General features: G+C 41.5%; 1 protein-coding gene across 1 annotated transcript in view; it reads right to left on the reverse strand.

Moving 5' to 3' along the window:
* The window catches only part of hdac8 (histone deacetylase 8), a 38,448-nt gene continuing 17,292 nt past the window's right edge, over positions 1 to 21,156 (reverse strand). The window contains exons 10-11 of the mRNA XM_080896780.1: positions 9,239 to 9,344; positions 1 to 1,107 (exon numbers count right to left, since the gene is read on the reverse strand). Of these exons, the coding sequence (XP_080752906.1) occupies positions 1,085 to 1,107; positions 9,239 to 9,344 (129 nt within the window). The 3' untranslated portion in view covers positions 1 to 1,084. The remainder of the gene's footprint in view (positions 1,108 to 9,238; positions 9,345 to 21,156) is intronic.

The raw sequence follows: 21,156 nt of genomic DNA on the forward strand, positions 1-21,156 counted from the left end.
ATTCTTTAAAATGTTTAATATGAAAAAGACAGCAACAATAAAAACAGTTTAAAACGGGCGATGCTTGAATTAAATGAACATTTGATCAACAGAAAGACAACAACAAACTTGACCGGAATCTCACTCCAAACCTTTGTTAGTCTGGGATGCATTTCAGTTGGTACCAGCATAACTACAAAGGATCATTCAATACAGTTTCTTCTTCAGTCCTACTGTGGAACCCAGTTTCTGAGTAGACCAAACCAGTTCAGGGTTTGCTGTGTCTATCTAAATTCTCCTTAAGGGTCATGTAATCTTTGTTGTTGCCTGTCCAAAGACTAACCCTTTTTAACTTTCTCTGCATATTTTCCATGTAAAATTCCAAACGCCGTCCAGATGTTTGACTTTGCCCAGGGCTCCAAACAATGTGGCTACAATGTGCAACCGGCTATTTTCCAGCTTTTTTTTCTCTCTCCAGACATCTCAAATACTTTTCAGGCCTCTCGGACCGAGAACGAGGTTTTAACGGTGCTTTTGGGGAAACACGGCCGCTCGTCTGCTTTAACGCTTATCGGTCGTCGAGGGGTAGAAATCGCAGCAGGAGCGGGGTGACCGTGAAACCGTACTCCTGAAAAATCTGCTTTTTCCATTTGGTTTAATACGTCTGACCGATGCACTCCCCCCGTCCTCTGGATACCAGAACGCTCAGCTGTAACCCAGCTTTACATAACCGCACTGAACATACCATAAACTCTCTCATTCACGCAAACACGTGAACCGTTTCCAAAAAACAAAGAATTAAAAACAGCGAACACTGGCACACCAACCACATCCATCCCTCCCCATCCCCAACCCTTATTAAAACTGTTTTCCCCTGGAAACACTCAGCTAATGTTTTCCAAAACTCCTTCTCTTTCCCCCTCCCTCGTTTGCTCCGTGCCTCGGGGCCGAAGGGGTCCGCTCCATATTGTCTTCATTAAAGTCGCAGAGTGTCGACCTGGTTTGGAAACATGGTGTGTGTTCTCCTGTGTGTGTGTGTGTGTGTGTGTGGGGGGGGGGGGGGGGTGGGGGGGGGGGGGGTGGAGGAGGTTGAGGCTCCTGAGTCCTAAACCACATTCTTTAAATTCCCTGTAAGAAGAAAAAAGAAAGAGAGCGAGAGAAAAATGAGACAACTACAAAGAAAAACACAAAAAAAAGGGGTGGGGGTCAACTTTATCAAATTAAGTAAGGCTAAACACACATATTAGACACCAAAGATGGAGGCAGTCTGGAGGACAGACACACAAGCACACACTCGTGCCAATAAAAATGCTAAATAACATCTGGCTGAGGTAAATCCTGTCACTCCCATGGAAACAAAAGCAAAAAGGGGAATCGATATGGAAATGACAACGGTAAGCAACACTTGGAGCTCATTTGCATGAGGGCACAGATTGGTTTCACACGCAGACAAAGCAAGTGTTTTGACACAATGGCTGCATTATGAAGTCTAGTCGACGGTTTACTTTGCAAATAGTGCCGCCTTGTTTGTCCTTTGTCATGTTAAACGGCCCGTCGGAGGCAAAACAAACACGCTGCACGCGCACACACACACACACGCATACACACACGCATGTACGCATGGATTGCAGATGAGTAATTGCCCTGACGCACTGAGGGAGGATGTCCTGTTTGTTGGCCATTGTGGAGCTGTCACTGTGGGCCTGTCATGTTCTCTCCCTGCAGTGACAACAACAGTTTGGAAAAAATGAGCCGTTTACAACATTTGGTGTGGACTTTTTTTAAAATTTGTTTTTGGGGTTTTATTTTTTCCCCATCCCCGTCTGGATGCTGAGACTCCACTGGTGGTTTAAATAAACGCTACAATGTCAACAGATTAAAAAGTATCCCGCTTATGAGGCTTTTGGACGTGCTTACACCAACGGAGGCTGGGATGAAAATCAGCCTCCTGATTTACTCCGATGAGGTCACCGATTCGAGAAAGAAAACACAAACACGGGGTCATCTGGCCTAAAAAAAAACATTCCCAGAGCCACAATGTGGTCATCCAGCAGTTTCTAACATAACCCCACAATAACAGAGCGACTTGGTTACCGTGGCATTGCCAGTGTTTAAGCCTAATGTTTTTATTTCCCCTTTCTCAGCAATAAAAGGGGCCAATTATCCATTTCCTCATTTTGTATATGCTTATATTACATAAAACACATTTAATGACCAGTTGACTAAACATTTAAACACCCATTTTCACCTGTGGGCTCTAAGACGTTGCGACGCCACCCGCCACTTAGTGGGGCTGCGTCCTCTCCGTTTTATTCTTCGCCTCGCTATTTTACGACACGCAGACATGAATGATGGGGGCACAAATCTGTAGACAACGACTGGCCGTGAGAGTAATCCAACCCATCACTACTCAGCCACAGTGATGTGCAACCACATCTTTCACAGGCGTGTGGATGCAAAGGAGGAGGACTGTTTGTGCCAGCGGTGCTGATGCTGGCCAGACTCCACAAGGAAAAGCAACACATACTAATGCATACTTAGCACAAAAAGCAAGGAAATTTGCATTTGGTGGATTATATCCTGGTTGTAGCAACCCTTTGTCACTTTAAATGGTACCACATTTGTAAGGAAAATGCATTTATGGGTTGAGCAGCAGAGTTGAGTACGCGCCCCTTTGTGGGATGTGAACCCCAAGCCACCCTCGATGTGTTCATCCGACTGAATGTTACATAGAAGCATGTAAGCTTAGATATGGATTGCTTTTCAGTTAAATTCAAAGACATTCAAAAAGCACGTTGGCCATCAGTCAGCTCCCTTTGGTCATTGACGTGTTTTTTTCCTTCGCCCCTTTAATTCCTCTGTGAAAGAAACTGACAAAATCTGCACCCCCGCTAATGAAAAGCGTTATGCTACATTGCTCTGGATAGGGTTGGAACTGTATAATCTGATTAAATAAGAAAGTCTGATCTATTTGCTGGTGTGGAACTGTATTACACTTTAATAATGTGTGAGGTGTTCAGCTGATGCCTGTCCAATCCTGTTAATAACTACTGTGGCTAAATAATTCATTGTTGTGTGTGAACGAGGCTCTGGAGCACCTTAACCTCCTCCTCTTCCTCCCGTCTCTGCCTTGGCGGCAATGGTATTGATTATTGGCAATCGTGGCGAGACTACAGGGCGGACAGAGCACGGAGCAGATCACACGCACCTAAATCTGATGAAGTCAGCACAGTTGGTCTAATTTTAGGTGTTTGTTGCCCTCACACAGGAAAGTGTCTCTGTCGCATGTTTTTATTTTAAGGAACTTTCCCTTTATCTAACTAAAGCCAGGTGGCATTTAAAGGAAATTACAGGTACAAAAGGAGGTGTGGCTACATGTGAGTCATGTTGCTACTATCTCGACTTTAAAAAACAAAAAAAAAGACCCCGATTGAGAAGCTGCTGACTTATTTTACGGGAAATTGTTGCTCACAATGCAGTTTTTTTCCTCTCCTCCTGCTGTGACGAGGGGAAACTCAAAAATCATGATGTGTGCTAAAAACAGGAAAAGTCCATCAAAAAGAGGAACAGCAGGCACAAGCGGACTTTCAACAACAGGACATCTGTGGTTAGAAATATTGATTAGATTCGGACTGTAATTAATGTGCCCTCTTCCTTTATTCTGGCTCCGCTGTTTGGCTGGTTTAGACTTGATAAAAGTGCCTGTCCCTCTTTTCCAGATGTAGATATTTAAATCTGGTAAAGTTACCAGAGTCCACCGTGGGCTCTGATGTTTACTCCATATCACAGCGTCCGTGGAAGCATCTATACTGTGCATGTTTGTGTGTATTTTACAGGCGTGTTCGTACAATCTCTCTTTCCCGCAACGCATGCATCTTATTTTGCGTCAACAGAGTGGAGAATTAACGACTGAAGGCGTAATCGTAATCAAAATGTAAAGGTGCTGCAATATTTCCCTGCAGAAGTGTGCAGATAAGGCACTGTTACACGGGGAGGCTGGCAGTTTACACACAAACAAGCACTCTCTGGGGAAATCACACTACTGGCCTTGTAAACCCAGAACCGTGAATGCACAAACAGCCTGACAGCTGCCGCAGCCTTGGACACTCACCTCATAAAAATCACATTTTAATTAATAAAGCCTCCGAGTGCGTGACGGGAGGGAAGCCACAGGAAAAGCTGAGTAACATCTGAATGTTTTCAATTGTTGCTTCTACTGCAGCACATGTACGCACGCAAACGGACTGGGTTGCAAAGACGGTAAGAAACGCTGACATCTCACATTTTTAGTTTTTGCAAGTTTTCATTAAGTGGCATGGAGATACTTTACTTTCATGACAGTCTGGGTCTGAAAAATGACACCAACGTCGTAGCGCCTTAAACCTGGACTCTATTTATTGGCCACAAGAGCCGGAGGAGCTGGATGAGGGAGAGGCAGGTCAGGCCATCTCTGCTTAGTCTGCTGCCCCCTCGACCCCAAGACTTGGCCGAAAATTAGGAGACATTTGTGGGATAGTTCTCACTGAACAGGACTCAGTGGAGCTAAAAGTGTAAAAATCATTATTTAGAACTGCTTCTGGACAAAAAGCTCAAATAGTATTTTAGTTTTTGCTAAAAACCTGACCTAGCTTGACCCCTCATGCTGATTTGGGGAATATGTGCTGGTATGAATTAGGTTGTGTTGCTACAAATCCTCTGATGTGACAACACCAGTAAGTGAAGGGTGACAATAGTACAAAGGTTTTCCAGACATGTGAAACATGTGAGACATGAGAAACTACAGGCAACCGTGGCAACCTGCTGGTAACCAAAGCAACTGCTAGGATGATTTTTGCTGCAACAACTTTTTTGTAATCGGTTTCACCCAATGAGAGCTGGAAACCTCCAGGAAAGTGTGTCAACATGTTGGGGAATACCTGTTTCACATCATGCTGAAGTTCCAAGGTGGACAACTACTGAGATTGTACGCATGACATCATGTCAGAAACCCCCCAAAATAATAATAATAATTTAAAAAAAAGATGGTTCTTCCTGTGCCAGCTACTCCAGCTTCCTCCCAGAGTCCAAAGACATTATTGTTAAACTAATTGGTGAGTTTAAGCTGGGCGTAGGTGTGAATGGTTCTGTCTCTCTATATTAGTGTTAGAATAGACTGGCGAGCTATTTTAGGGTGTACCCACATCTGGGCCTATGACTGCTGGGATTCACCCCTCTATCCATCCATTCTCTTTGCTTGTCCTTATCAGAGTAGCAGGGGGGCTACTCCAGCTAACATAGGCCGAGAGGTGGGGTACATCCTGGGCCGAGCTAACACAGAAAGACAGACAACCATTCATACTTATGGGCAATTTACAGTGACCAGTTAACCTAACTGTAGGAGGAACCCGGAGTACCCGGTGAGAACAAGCACAAACACAGGGAGAACATGCAAACGCCACACAGATGGTGAAGTCAGACTCGGGACCTTCCTGCTGTGAGACAACAGTGCTAACAACCACCAGCTGGGATATCATGCTGAAAACAGCATCCCCCTTGTAAAAACATTCATAATGTGAAGGAGAGATTTTGCAGATGAGACACACTGTCTTATTTTTCATGAAATGAGCCATATGTACGCCTCGCATCTCTGTAAATACCTGCCAACATGACAGTGTTCTGTGGGCTCAAACTGGCCACGATGCATACGTACATGACTGTACGTCATGCATACGTACAGTCATGGTTTAACATATGGGATCAGAAGCTGACACATGGCGAGTGAAAAACGGAGCGACGGTGGCTTTTGGAGATTACCACTTTAAAATTTGTATCCATTCGTGCGAGCTGAAAGAGCAGATGTGGGCACACAAACATACGTACACTCCCACTCTGCCCAGTTTCTCAGAGAAACCGATGTTTATAAGCAGCAGTTTGTTCCAAACCCAAGAAACACTTATCCAGCCCGATGATGTCATGCAGACATGTTTGCTTTGAGGTGTGTGTGTGTGTGTTGTAGGCTATCCTTTATTCAGCGCTCGTGTGTGTGCATAAGTTAAGTTAGCAAACACGCTGGGCTTTCTTTTTGGGAAACAGACAACATCCAGTGTTTAAAATTGTAACACGCAGACTGCCCACTGGGATTATGGTGCTGTGTGGTAACAATAAATGTGACAGAGAGCAGAAGCGACAGACAGAGGAGGAGGAGAAAAAAAGAAAACAAAAAAAGCGACATAAAACAGATTTGACAATTTGAAACCAGGAGAGAGATCAGAGAAAGGAGGGAAAAAGGGATAGGAAATTCTCTGGATTTATAAAAAATGAAACATAATTAGCTCAACTGCAAAATGTATGCAGAAGTTTTTAAAATAAATTTAAGAAGTAGAAACGTCAGAATTCAGCCGAAAGTATAAACTTGACAGAGTTAACCGTTTCATTTTCTGTCCTCAGCGGGAGCTAACGGTGAATGAGGGATCTGATCAAACACAGAGGAGGCACATGGGATGCAGGAGCCAAACATAAACTTCACTTGCTTCTCTCATCTTTGGCTCGTCTGCATTCATTTATTCTCCCTTTTATTCCCTCCATCCGTCCACTCACCGGTTCCCTCTGTTGGCTCTAATAAAAGCCGTATGACTGGAAAAGAGCGATACTTTCAGCCCCTCCAGTTGTGATGATTTAATGCGAGCCAACAGACCAACTGGATTTCGGCAAACAGACTCCCGATCCCCCCTCGCCTCCCCTGATTTGATGTGACCTGAAGTTTTTCAAAGCTGAGGATTTAATGCTGTTTGGATAAACCTATTCCACGTCCAGAAGGCTTTTTGTCATTTGCTACAGTCAGATGACTTGTTTAAATGTATGAAGGTTTAGATACTAATTGATACCATGTCCAGTCGACTGAGGGTAAAAATTTGAGAACGCACAATTTTCTCTCTGTTCTGGATTTCCATTCACACTGATCCGCAGATTTCCATAAACAAACTTCCTTTCCAGCGAGTGGATTTGAGTTTGGACTTAACTGGGCAGATGATTGCCGAGAGCATTAACAGGTAGAAACCAAGTAGGACTGAAAACGAAGCCAATGCATTAATATAAAAAAGAGCTGTTCCTCTAGACTTAAAAGAAGAAGACATATTCCCTGTATGTCTGTGAAGGTTCTCAGTAATCCAGGTCATCGTAGTCAAAGGAGCTTGCAAAGAAAAGCGTCTGGACTTCTTTAAGTTGGTTTAAGACGTTTCACCTCTCATCTGAGAAGCTTCTTCACCGTCTTCCCTGTAGACTTCTATGTTAAAAAGTTCAGCCTTAGAGCTGAAATAAACAAACATGGTGGAAAAAAAAAACAATAAAAAAAACTGTTGCGATCTATAGCCAATTTACCCATTATAAAACTGCACAGGTGGGTGGATTTTATGTAACTCACTCCACTGAATTCTGAAAGAATTACAATTTTTGGGGGCTTAGCTGCAGTGAATGACAAATGGGAAACGACTTGGTTGCTAGCTGCCTGCTATTTTTCACTTTCACTGATTTACATCACAGAACCTCCACTTAAAATGAGATTAGGATGAGACTAATTAGATTAATTGGCAAGAGGTCGGTAACATGATAGGGTATAAAAAGAGTTTCTCAGAGCCACAGATGGGTAGAGGATCATGGTAAAAAAATACTGGCAGCTGCCAGTAATACTCCTGCCTTCTGGTAGATGCAGGTGTGGTATTCCTAGGTGACTTCCTTCTTTCTTCACAAGACTTTCAGAAAACTTGACCTCTGAAGTTGACCTTCAGGCCGAGGTCTCTGAAATTAAATTGTCAGAGATTTTTAATAGCTGCACCTATTGCATGAATTTAAAAATCCCATATTACTTAATCCTCAAGTTCTCACATTTGCAAACTTGGATGTCCATGCCACCTGCCCGCCCTGCGGGGCGACGATAAAACCTCATCAGCCCTTTATGACTGAGCCTTGGTCTCTTTGGTTTGGTCATTTTTTTTCCAAGGACAAACATATTTGTACCTTGAGTTTTTCCACCTTATTGTACATTCCCTTATGTCAGTCCGAAAACAAACTGGTATAAAAATCCACCAAACAACTATAGAGACCACAACAGGCTGTAAGCATGCTTATTTCTCCTCTAACGCAGGGCATCTTAACACTGGAGTCAATGAGGATCAATGCCTACAGGAATTGCAGTTTAAGCGTTTAAACATTGCCACCTGATGCTGACTGAATGAACGAATGCCGTGTGGACAGACGTTTTTTGCTAATGAAATAAATATCTTCTTTCTCTTTTCTATTGTAAAGATAACTGTGAGCAAACGCTGGTAATACTGAAGAAGAGTGCAGACAATGACTTTCAAAGCTTTTACTTTTTGTGGTGTGTCCTACTATAAATCCATTTCCATCACACTGAAACTATGATAATTATTAGTCTGTTTTATACTTTCCGACATGGATCACTGTGACGTGACCTGATCTTGGTAGGATTTTACTATTCCCACAATATTGTGAGTGCCTTTTATTTGGTCGGTAACTCACCTCACCATAACTTACCAGAATGGATAACCGCTGTTTAAAATATAAGATTTCACTGAGGAAAAGGAAGGAAAGGAGGATTTCCTGTCACTCTACGGTTCACACTTTTATACCCCGGAGACGCCGAATGATCAAACTCAGATTTTGTTTTCCTTTTCGGATGTGTGGCTGTGTGCGGCGAAACGTCTGACATGGTTGCCGACGTGTCGTTTCCTGACCTCACCTCCTTACAATAATTCTCCCTTCGCTCAACTTTTCGCCTAAATTTCACCCTGCTGGACGATTTCTCCTGAGAGCTGTGGGCTGTCAGCACTGAGACCAAAGACCCGACTTCAGGCTTAACCACAAGGCTGCACGCACACACGGGAACACGAACATACAAACATAAAGGCACATATAGAGAGGAAGATGCAGAAAAAGGAAAAAAAATACCACATGTATCAAGAGCCAGACTCGAGCAGGGGTCATAGACATATTGTGCATATTCACACACACATACAAAAGGACGTTAAAAAGCCACAGAGAGGACACAAAGAGAGAAGATGACATACTTTCATCCCACACAGAGACGTATAGAAACAAGAGCAGACACATGAAACTGCACTTTAAAAGAGCCGTGGAGAGACCAAAGGGCCTCAGATGAGCCAGGGTTCAGTGCAACACAAACACACACCTGTTTACGCTCCACACCCTCACAAACAGGCACACCTGTGCATCCAACCCAAACACATACACATGACATGCACACCTTTGATGGTGCTGATGACCTGGTCCAGGTGTTTGGTGTCGTTGCGGTCTGGTCTACAGCTCGGACTGATCTCCAGCGAGTAGTCTGGTCCGTATTCTGTAAAAAACTAAACACACACACATACACACACAGATCACATCGTAAGGTTTTGCATTTTCCGATTTTGAAATAATACTTCATTTTTCTTATTCACAGTCATGTGTTCATCACATTTGCCCAGAGTCACTGCAGCAGAGTGCCAAAATACACTCTGTCTTCTTTGTCTTTGTTTTTTTCCTCTTTTTTTGGAGAATGCAGCTGCTTTCCTGGAAAGTTTCGGGGTCTGTTTGGACTTTGAAGAACTGAACTGACTGGTGACGAATATTTACACAGGCTTTCAGGGATCTTTTTTTTAAACATAACAGTGAAATCAATTCAAAACAGTGGTTAAAAAAGGACACACTTCCTTCCAGTTTTTGACCATCATTTCTGTTTTTCTCAACCATATCAAGATATCTCTTTCCATTCTTTCTGGCTTTGTTCCTGTAAAGCCAGCCACACAGTTCTGGGTTTGAAACTCAGGCCACGGCTGGACACTTATGAGGAGCTTGCATAACTTGCTTCCACAAATTTCCTCTAACAGCTTAGAGATTAACTCAGCAGTTTAGTGTTGGGGGCAGGGGCAAATTCACTTCTAACGCTCACATGCTACATTTTCAGGAATTTACAAATCCTGTACCAGGAGACCAAAATGCAGGAAAGTTCATTTGAAAGGCTTCTAGTTTCTTAATAGAAAAGCACAAAGCCTAAATAGTATTTAAGTTTTGCAAAATTATTATTGCTCTGGGTTTCTGTCTGACTGCAGCTGTTACAAGTTAGCAAAGACCCATTATCAAGTCTTGAGTGAAGGTCTGTGTCACCACCTAGAGGTCTTGAAACTGGATGAGGCAAGTGAGGGGTGGACCTGACTGTGAAGCTTACTGGCCAAAAAAACCAACAAAAAACAAAAGAAACTTGTGATTGACAAGTCATTAGCCAATATCTTGGAGAATCCTCCTACGTGACTCTTAGAATGACCATAATAAGTAAAACATGCACTGTATTTTCCACATTATAAGGCACACTTAAAATCCTTAACAGTGCGTCTTATAATCCGCTGCGCCTTATGTATGAATTCTAGTTGTGCTTACTGACCTCGAACTGATTTGGTACACGGCGCTCAAAAATCTGTGGAAAATGTTTTAGCACCACTTTGGTAAGCTACCGAGCCGCACCGCTTGGTGGATTGTCGGAGCCTTACAGCTACCATAATCAGGAGCCTCGTGGAATAATCTGGGTCCAAAACTCCGTTGGCTTCAGGTCCCAAAGTCAAACGAACACTGCAGCATCACTGAGAGTTAAAAACTGTCTAAATTCTTTCATCTTTAATAAAATGATCAGCGTTGCTGCTTTATCGGGTGTAAAAATTAAGTTTAACATCCAGGCATTCATGAAAACAGAATGTATAAAATTCAACGGAGTTAGAAGTTAGCAGGAAGTTAGCTCGCTAGTTTCCACCTAAACATGATATATCATGTTCTTACTGAGAGATTTCTGAAACAATTAAAACATACAGCTCTGCTATCATTCCCAACATAAATGAAGAGAGAAAACTAAACAGCAGTTAGTCATTAATATACTGCAACAACATGGGAAAAGAGCAGCGGCGAGAGAATTCAACATTAATGAATCAATGGTACGGAAGTGGAGGAAGCAAGGAGAATGAGTTGAGTAAAGTTTGACTTATCTGACTGTTTTGTTTTGCTTAATGCGCCTTATAATACGGTGCCTTATGGTCCGAACAATATGGTATTTAATACTCTAGTTTGATCTGAAATTTGGAATTTCGGCCATGAAGTCATCAGGAAAGTGTTCACTGTGGTCAAAGAGCAAGGAAGCATAACGTGGTTCCATCCATCACTGCATATGAAAGAGGAAGCTCAAAGATTAGTACTTCCCCATGAAGAAGGGCCAATGAGTCTGGGGATATTTTTAATGATGTTAGTTAAAAGGTCTATACGGCACTTATTTCATGACACTCCATCCAATTGCCCATTGAGCACCAAAAGCCAGTAGGATTCAATTCTTTAGACACTGTGCAAAATTTCATGGTAATCCGTCCAGTATTTGTTGAGATATTTCCATCTGGACCAAAGCAGTGCACTGATTAACTGACTGATCCCTCAAGCAAAGAAACACATTTTTCAGATAGACACATGTTGTTTATATTCTCGGATTCTTTTTTCCCTCCTGTGTTGTCTGGGAGCTGGATCAACACAAACAAAAAAATATACGAGATTCTGAAGCCTGTACAGAAGGAAAATGTAATGCATAACACAGAAGAGGAACCACAAATCAGTCAAGCCTCTGCTAAGACAGCCTGGGCTTTGCCAACTTGAATAAAAAAAAACAAAAAAAACAACTCAGAGTATTTCAGCAAATACCAAAGGCTCCTGGCATTTCAGGCAGAACCGGGTGTCAGCCAATTGAAAAAAAGAAACAGGTGGAAACCCAGAGAGTGGGTTCAACCAGAAGTTAAAACCAGAGCACGTCAGTTTGGGGCCATGACTCAGTGCCATGAGAGCTAAGCAAACTCTGAGGCCAGGTCTGACCACAAGTGCGTCAGTCCGTTTGCAGTGACTGTTGTGAAAGCCTTGGACTCTGAGGACTCAGCAGAAACACGCTGAGCGAGCCAAGCTGAGGTCTAATGCAGAGGAGTGGGACATGTAGCAAAACGACGGAGATTAAGTGAAGATGGGGGTTAAAATGGTAAGAAAAGATTATTAAGTTAATAAGATATCAGGAAACAGTGAATTGGGGCTTAGATTTGTTTGATCAACAGTCAAAAACCTTGTAGTATCATAGAGCCTCAATTTTTCAGATAATCACGTAAAAGAAAACGCTCTGCAAAAGCGTCCGAGTACTCAAGTAAAATCAAACCAACCAACAACTGTAATAGTCTTCGGTGCAGGGATGCTAGGTTCAGCGTGGCTCACCAATCTGCCTGTGAGACCATTTAATGATTTGATTTAATGAGTTTCTGCAGTTTTACAGATACATATCTGAAAAAAGACAAAATAGACTAGATTAAAAGGACAATAAAATGAAATTGTCTTAGTTTTATCAGTGTGGAAATAGGAACGTTTCCTGAAATGCAACAAAGCTGGTCCCCTTAGAAATCTTCAAAGTTCAGTTTTGACTTTTTAAGAGTTTGAAATGTCCATTCTGAACTTGCTAAACCTCACTTCTGACTAGGGGTGGGTTTTGATAATCGATTTATTCTGGCTTGGATAACGTGATATCGATTCATTAAAATCCTGAATCGATTAATTTTTAATATTAATTTATTTTGCCCGAAACGCCAGAATCTCAGGTTAAACCTCACCAAATTTCAACAACCACCAAACAGCTATAACAGTAAATGAGAGCAGGTACACAGATTCTGCACAAAGATGTAAACACAAAGCGCGGACCCGCCGACGGATCAGAATCAGTGAGATGTCGCCTTTCTCATCCAAAGGCATGGACACGGTCGGGGCTGAAAGCCGACAGCTCGCTGATTCTGATGTTTCGGCGGGTCCGTGCTTTGTGTTTACGCCCTTTTTGCGGTGATTCTAAAGTTGTTAGTTTGACAGTGGGAAGGGAGTTTTTCCTTCCCACTGTCGCCAAAGTGCTTGCTCATAGGGGGTCATATGATTGTTGGGTTTTTCTCTGTATCTATGAAGCGCCTTGAGGCGACTTTTGTTGTGATTTGGCGCTATATAAATAAAATTGAATTGAATTGAATCTCTCTCCAAACAAAATTGACTGAACCAGCAGCAAAAGAAGAGTCAAACTACACTTCACAAAAACATCATCATGAATTCACTTTTACTTTTGCTATTTTGTTTCCACCACGATAAAAATCACACTTCATGCACAGCTCGCTGTCTCTGTCTCTCTCTCTCTCTCTGTACTTCAAGAACAGTTTCCCGTCTGAAAATCTGTTTTCTGCATTATTCGCTTGCTTGTTACGCACAAGTCTACCGTTGTTTACAGGCTGTCGGCCGCTGTTTTTTTCCCTTTTACTTACTTCCGAAAAGAAAACCTCATTTCTGCTGTTCAATACTGAACAAATGTAAACTTTTTAAAATGATGCAAAATGCAAAACGCTTAACCGTGTCTCTAATAAAACTGCTGTAACTTCAGAGGTGATGTTCATATGTTGATTAATGGTTTTCTTTCGTTTTTGATGTACTGCAGAACATTTTTATAAAATTCCAGGGCAGGAAAACCACCTTCATGTTTTTCTGTGTTTTATCTTCAGCTACTTTGACACAAAGGCATCTGCTGTGATGTCAAATCAAATCAAATCACTTTTATTGTCACATCACATGTGCAGGTACATTGGTACAGCACATGTGAGTGAAATTCTTGTGTGCGAGCTTCACAAGCAACAGAGTTGTGCAAAATGATGTTCACATAAAGTCTTGCGAGTATCAGCTTCCTTTTTATAGATACAAAATATGTAAATGTACTGATCTGAATTATAATATTTCTGACTGTCTGAGGCAAAATTTCCCAGATTTAAATCGAATCAAATCGAATTGAATCGTGGATTGTATTGATTCGGGTCCTTGTGAATCGGAATCAAATCGATTCTAGAAATCAGTGACGATACCCAGCCCTACTTCTGACCACTACCGTCCATATTATAATAATTAAAAATCTTTAGTAGAGCAGGACAAGGTTGCTGGGGAGAAGGAGGTGTTGATGCCTACTACTGCCCTAGAGCCTTGAATGAGTTTTAGATGGACGGATAAACAAAGACAACACTAAAACAACGACTAAACCTAAAACTCAACTTCATTTCGCAGTCCCATGGTTACAGCTTTAGAAGGATTCAGTTTACATTTACATACAATGAGAAAAAGTAGAAAACTTTATAAGCAGACTGCAGTCAGTGAATATCTGGCTTCTTCTTTTGTTTGTTTTGGACTTCCTAAACCTTCATTATCAAACTTTCTACTGTCACATTTGCTCCTTTGGCTTAAATTACCCCCCCGAAAAAAAAAAAAAGTCAGCTTGGCCCCCTCGAGTTGGCGTTCAGTTAGCATCCCCTAATGATTCCTGCGTTGATGTTGCAGTCACTTAGAAGTCTTGTTTTGAATGGAGCCTCTTTAGTGGCTTAGATGTACATTAGTAGACAAGACTTCACAAAGTCTGCTGGCAACAAACAAAACACACATACACGAACTGAGCCAATGTGCAGTAGGAGTATACTTTTGTTTATATGAAGACAAAGGCTACTCTGTCTTTGATTAATGGTCCTGTGTGAGTCAGATAGAGAGAATGCACTCCTGTGTATATGTGCTAGATTTATTAATGTGTCCCTATATGTGTGTTTTGTGTGATTATCCACGTATATTTGCTTGTGGCAGTTCATGCACACAGAGGTAAGGCCCTGTTTTAGTGTGTGTGTGTCTGTTTCCAATTACTTCAGATGAGTTTCTGTGTCTTACCTCCGGCCTCAACAGAGCCCAACGTGAGACACACACACACACACACACACACACACACACACACACACACACACACACACACACACACACACACACACACACACACTGTATTCCCATGAACCCAGTGCTCTGTCTCCTGCTGTCCAGCAAAACACACACACACACAGACTCCCACTGACTGCTTGTTTGGCTTGGATGACCATAGAGAGAAGAGAAAGAGGGGAAGTGAGGAAAGTGAAGCCCATCCTGACACACTTCTTCAACATTGTCTTCATAGTAGAGGCAAATAAAATGATAGCCAGCAATTCTGTGCTGTTTTTGTGTGTGTGTTTGTAAGAGAAAACGCCACATGACAACAGATAGAGGCACAGCTACGTCACCTGGCCAAGGTCAGGAGACAGAAAATACCCGGTGACTGGCTCCAGTGTCTCCGGCAGAGACGCCCAGGGAGATAAATAGGGAAAGGTCTCTGCCTATTTACCATGGTCCTATACATGGAAACTTCTGTCCATCACTCACTGAGCCTGTTTGTACTGTGAAGGGAACACTGTGTGTTCTCATCAGAATGTCTTTATAACACCCCCCCAAAACAAATAATGTAAGGTTTTAGAACTATTCATTAAGTTAAAATGCTTAATCCTCGTTTAGTTTCATTTTCAGCTCCTGCAACAAAGCTCTGTTCTTTTAAAGTGCACTAAATTTAACAGCTTGTGTCTATGGATTAGTCTGTTAATAATATTTGGAGCTGTAACTATGTAACACTGCTCAAAAAAAGGAAACACTTGTTTTACGACCAAGTGTAACACAATGGGCCAGGTCACAACAGCTCATTAGCTGCAACCCAACATGGCTCTCTGGCACTAGAGCTCACCTTTCTCTGGCCTTAAGCATTCTTAATTGCTGATGGGAGTCAGCTGTACAAAAAAGGTAGCATCTAAGGCAGGAGATATGGCAAGACACACACACACACACACACAAGGTCAATTTCAGGGGGAGACCGTGCTAGGGCTGTACCACATGATAATCAGTGCACCAGTTAGGAATCAGAAACTAGTTTGAGTCCATTTCAGCTGCTTTGGTGCAAATCAAAGTGACAACATGTACAATGAAAACATGACAACAGGCAAACACATAAAGGGAAGTCTTTCTTCTGGCGTCTCCATATTTTAGCTTTTTATTTGGGTCCTTATCAATGCTGGATGTCCCAAAATAAAGGAGCACTGGGAAGCAAAACCGCGACATATTTGGAATATTGAAGAAAATGATCCAAATCGGCATCTAAAGTTGAGGTTTAATACCTGTTCCATGCACACTGAAAACGTTCACCAGCTTCAACTCCCACCTTACAGAGATATATCAGGAAAGGACCAAAGCTACACTGGCTTTTTTTTTTTTTTTTTTTTTTTTTTTTTTAAAGGTGCATACCAATCAGGTGCTTATTCATCAACAATGAACATCACACAAAACGCAAAAGATTGCCGGCCACAGCAGCCATGTGCTGTTAGCAGTTGCAGCTTCAGCCCTAAGTTGACCAGTCAACTCATATTTTGCCAAGACAAAGCTGCCAAACCAGAAACCCCAATTCACTCTCCCTATGACAGATGGATGGGTAGATGTAAATATAACAACGCTGTAATGTGTATCACTCAACACTGGCGAAACAATTCACTCCACCACCATTTCGAACCTCCAATCGTAGATTTTTTCACCTTTTGAGTGCAGGAACATGAATGGGAACACAAATCAATCCAAGTGCTTTCTATCTAACATTCATACTCGCCAATAAAGACATGGAAAGAAACTTGGGTTCCAGTATCGTGCCCGAGCATACTTTGCCAAGCAGACAGAAGCAGTAGATGACCTAGCTTTACCTTCTGAGCCTCAGCCATTCCCAGTAATAAATTTCATTAATATTAGCATATAACTCTGCAAAGATTAAGTAAATTTTAAAACATTGCAACATCTTCTAAAGTATCTTTTAAAAGTAAAAGCTGGTCTAATTGATTTCATCCCTCCTCCTTTAAAAGGTGCTCAGGACTCCTGGGGACTCCATCGGCCTGAACAGCTAAACAGCTTTAATAATCATAAACTTCTTTTTTAAATTAATTATTTTTTTATACGTACATTACCTCAGCGACGTTACAATTAAATTAATTTGCAACTGGCAAAACTAAACATGCCATCATCCATATTTTCCTGCCAACAAGGAAACGCACCAATCAACAAAATATCCTCCATATGTGCGTGTGTTTATCTTTACACTGTCTATAAATTACTAATCTGTAAATCTGTGCCGCTCTGAGTAAATAAGAGGACCTTCACTAACCCCTGCCCCCAATCAGAGCATTATAATAAACTCTGTTATGGCTCATACGTGTGACCAGTTCACATCAAGGTGACGGTTCCTACATCTGAACATGCAAACAACAAACTGGCTGCAAAAAACCCAAAAACAAAACCCAAAGAAACGCTGTTTACAGCGCTGTTTGACGAAAGCACGAGAAAACATCAGTTCATATTTGTGTTTGTGCAACGAGTACATGCCCTGTGAGAAAGCTGGAGTGTGTGACAGTACGCACCAGGCTATGTGTGTATGTGTGTGCACGTGTGCGCATGTGTGTGTGTGAGAGTGAAAGAGAGTGAGTGAGAGAGAGTGAGGGAGGGTTGTTTGTTTTTACAGCGATCAGCAGGATCTCCAGCTATGAAGGACACTGAGCAGCGCAGCAGGGAGGAAAACATCTCCGAAAACAAATGGAGTCTGACTCATATCAAGCTGCTATCTAATAAATGTTTTCAACAAGGAAAAAAACAACAACAAAAAACCCCAAAAAACAGTGCAATGCCCCAATCATGGTCACATTGCGCACGTACTCCTCTCCCTCGCTCTGCATCTGGACTCTCTCTCACCCTTCCCACTTTTCATCAGTCCATGTTTTTTTCCTTGGTTCATATGATAGTTTTCCTTTTAAGGAAACCTGCCCCGCAAATACCATTTGGACTTCAAAAAAGAAAGAAAGAAAAAAAACCCACTTCTATTCTTGAACTGCTGCTGTAACAGTGTAATTGCTCCATTGTGGCAAGAATAAAGGATTATTTTATACTTTGAAGGGCTTTTATACTATGAACCCCTGGTATAGTTTCAGTGTATCACACATCAAATGTAAAACAGTGAAACTAATACACTGCAGAAAAACACCAGTGGATTACCGTGTGTTGCTGTGTGATACATATATTATACTGTAATACACTTCTATACACTAATATCTGGTAACACAATTGTTGCCTATCATACCTATACTGTTACTGTATATCAGTGACAGAGCTTCCTAAATGTTCTAATGTTAATTGTGTATTCTATGAATATTATGAGTTATATAAAATGCATTCACATTTATAAAATCTTCATCTGCTGCTTCTTAGAAAACAAATATTGTTTGCTTCAATAACAGCGGGGGGGGGGAAAACGGTAGAACTTTCTACAGCTTGGTAATAAATAGGTAATAGTAGGGGAACAGGGTAATAATTTGGTGATTTCAAAGTTATTACTATGCAATTACAAAAGTAATAATTATGTAATATTTAAGTAACATAATGTAGCAACAGTGGTTATAGCTGAGTAATATTACCCTGAAACTTATGTAATAGCATAATAAGGGCCCCAAAACTGGGGGTAATAACATGGAAATAGAGCTCCGCAATAATAGTGTAATAAGGAAGAAAAATAATGCAATAATGTGGTCATTTTGACCGAGCTATAATAAAAAGTGCTACCAAAAAAGCACTTTAAAACTTAAGATATGTTTTGAGAGAATTGTGTATAACAGTAGGCAAGTAACATTTTTTTTGTAAAATATCTTTCTGTACCCCACCACCTGTTTAACTTTGCAGGATTAGTTGCCACGTATCTGCAAAACCTCAGCAGATGAACTGGTGACTCCGTAAAACTCTGATGAACTGATGCAAATTCCCTTCATAGTTTGTTGTGAAAATGCTCAGATCCTCCAGATGCCACAGATGATTGGAAATTAAAGGCGAGCTTATCAATGCCATTGGAGCACAGCTGGACGTGTGTGCTTCAACTTCACTTTTATAGAGACAGGAATAAAAGGAGAGTGCTTGGAGAAAAGTGAGTGAAATCATAGTTACTAGAGATTTCCTGTACTTTTTATTGATCATACTGTCTGTTTGGAGCAAATATTCTGTGTGGCTGCATCAGTACAAAAGGTAGACTTTACCCATTGGTTTCTGAAGCCTTAAGATTAGGATTTTTATTGTTGCCACCTTGGCTGCAAAAACTGGATGGGATGAGGAAAAGTTGATCTGACTATAAAACTGCATGTTCACTGGTAAATTAACATATTAAGGATAATATTTGAAAGAAAAAAAGATATGACTATGATTTAGAAAACAATGTGAGCAGCTGAGCCGATAAGCTCATCAGCAAAGCGAAAGTGAAAGAAGCAGTTTTCCTTTCCACAGGACCAGAAGTCTTTTTGCAACCACCGCTGTTGTCATTTGGTGGCCTGCTGTACACTTAGTGTAGAGAAAAGGTTTGCTGATAAGAAGCTGATGAAAATATTGGATGGATTTGATAGATTCTAGGATTAAAAATAAAACCATATTTCTGCTTTTACTATGGGTGGCATTCTTAGAAATCACGGCTAAAGTTCACGTCATGTTTGGTGTGAATGGACCATTACCCAAGATTCACTGCAAAACTTTAAAATGCCATTAGGGGCCTAGAATAAAAACAAACCCTATGATAAGAAAAAAAGAGAATTCACAAAGCTTTTACCAGACTGATGAATTCATGGTAGGATAAGCTTTTACAATAATGCTGTAATGTACAGTGATGTGGTTTTACGATCTCCTATAATGAACCCAAAAGAACTGAAAGCCTCCAAAATTCAAAACTGATGTCTTCTGGCCTATAAAACATCTCACCTGAGAGGAACATAAAGTATTCAGGATCAATTGTAGTCCAAGCAGCTTGAAATAAAGGTGAAGGGACTTCAAGTTTTTTTTAAAGATGTTTCACCTCTTATCCAAGAGCCTTCTTCAGATGAAAAACCAAAAGGTGGAGAGTCCCGGGTACTTGACCCGCTATTAACATGTGAGACATCAAGTCAAGTTGCTTTTGATGCAAGCTCCTTAGACTACTATGACCTGGATGACTGAGAACCTACACAGACAGGATCAGTGGTGATGCCATCTTCTGGGATGGAGTCATTTACTGTATGAACATGAGATGAAGACAATCACTCAACTACAACAGAGCCGTGGCTCCATAAAGGGTAGACAGAAAGGAAACAGTCTTTCAGTTCATTGCTCACCAATAATGTGTCGCAGGATCTCCAGCTGCAGCATTTTGAACTTAATCAATCATAATATTGTAATAATGAGCTTCTTCAGTCAGTCTTTGTAAACAGATACATATCCCTGTGCCCACACACGCTATTGCTTGGTGATATTTCCTGTGATTGAGCCTGTGAATCTGGGAGCCAGCACATCCCTGACGGCACCGAGGGGCAGGACAGGAAGTGGCTGCAGACAGGAAAAAGGGGAAGTAGGAAGTAAAGAGGCGGGACGCTTCCCCGCTGCCAATCTGGAACCAGAGATGTCCTCCCTTCCTGTGCGGCTTTGAGACGGACACACGTTTGTATCTACTTCTGTTCCTCTCACCAGAGAAGAATCTGATCGAAGCGGGTTGTTGGGCAATCCAAAGGAAAAAAAAATCTGGCTGACTTTTATCCGTTTGTATTCTCTGCTAGTAATTTAATACCCATGTGTTACCATTATCTGCACAGAGATGACGGGATAACTTGTTTCCAGACTTCTGTAGCTCTTAAGGAGCATGTTGCTTAGAAGGAGCAAAATGAACTTGAAGAAAAAAAAAACCCTTTCCAGTTGGTCTCAGTTTAGCAGCTTGCTGCCCAGACAAATAAAATATCCTTTAAATAATATAAATATGCTTATTTGACCAGTAGGGTCAAAAGAGAGAGAGGGAGAGAGAAAAGGCCTTGCTTTTGGACTGCAGATCTGGTTTAGCCTTCTAAAAACATACAATAATTCTTTGGCCAGTTTTCAACTTCCTTCAGCACAATGATGACATTTTTCTACACAGAAATATTGAACGAGTTAAAAGTCAAGGTTTTGCTTCAAAATACCGATGTAATAATAATAATGGATTGGATTTATATAGCGCTTTTCAAGGCACCCAAAGCGCTTTACAATGCCACTATTCATTCACTCTCACATTCACACACTGGTGGAGGCAGCTACAGTTGTAGCCACAGCTGCCCTGGGGCAGACTGACAGAAGCGAGGCTGCCATATCGCGCCATCGGCCCCTCTGGCCAACACCAGTAGGCAAGTAGGGTAAAGTGTCTGGCCCAAGGAC

The sequence above is a fragment of the Rhamphochromis sp. 'chilingali' genome, assembly GCF_963969265.1.
Source record: "Rhamphochromis sp. 'chilingali' genome assembly, chromosome: 1".
Lineage (NCBI taxonomy): Eukaryota > Metazoa > Chordata > Actinopteri > Cichliformes > Cichlidae > Rhamphochromis > Rhamphochromis sp. 'chilingali'.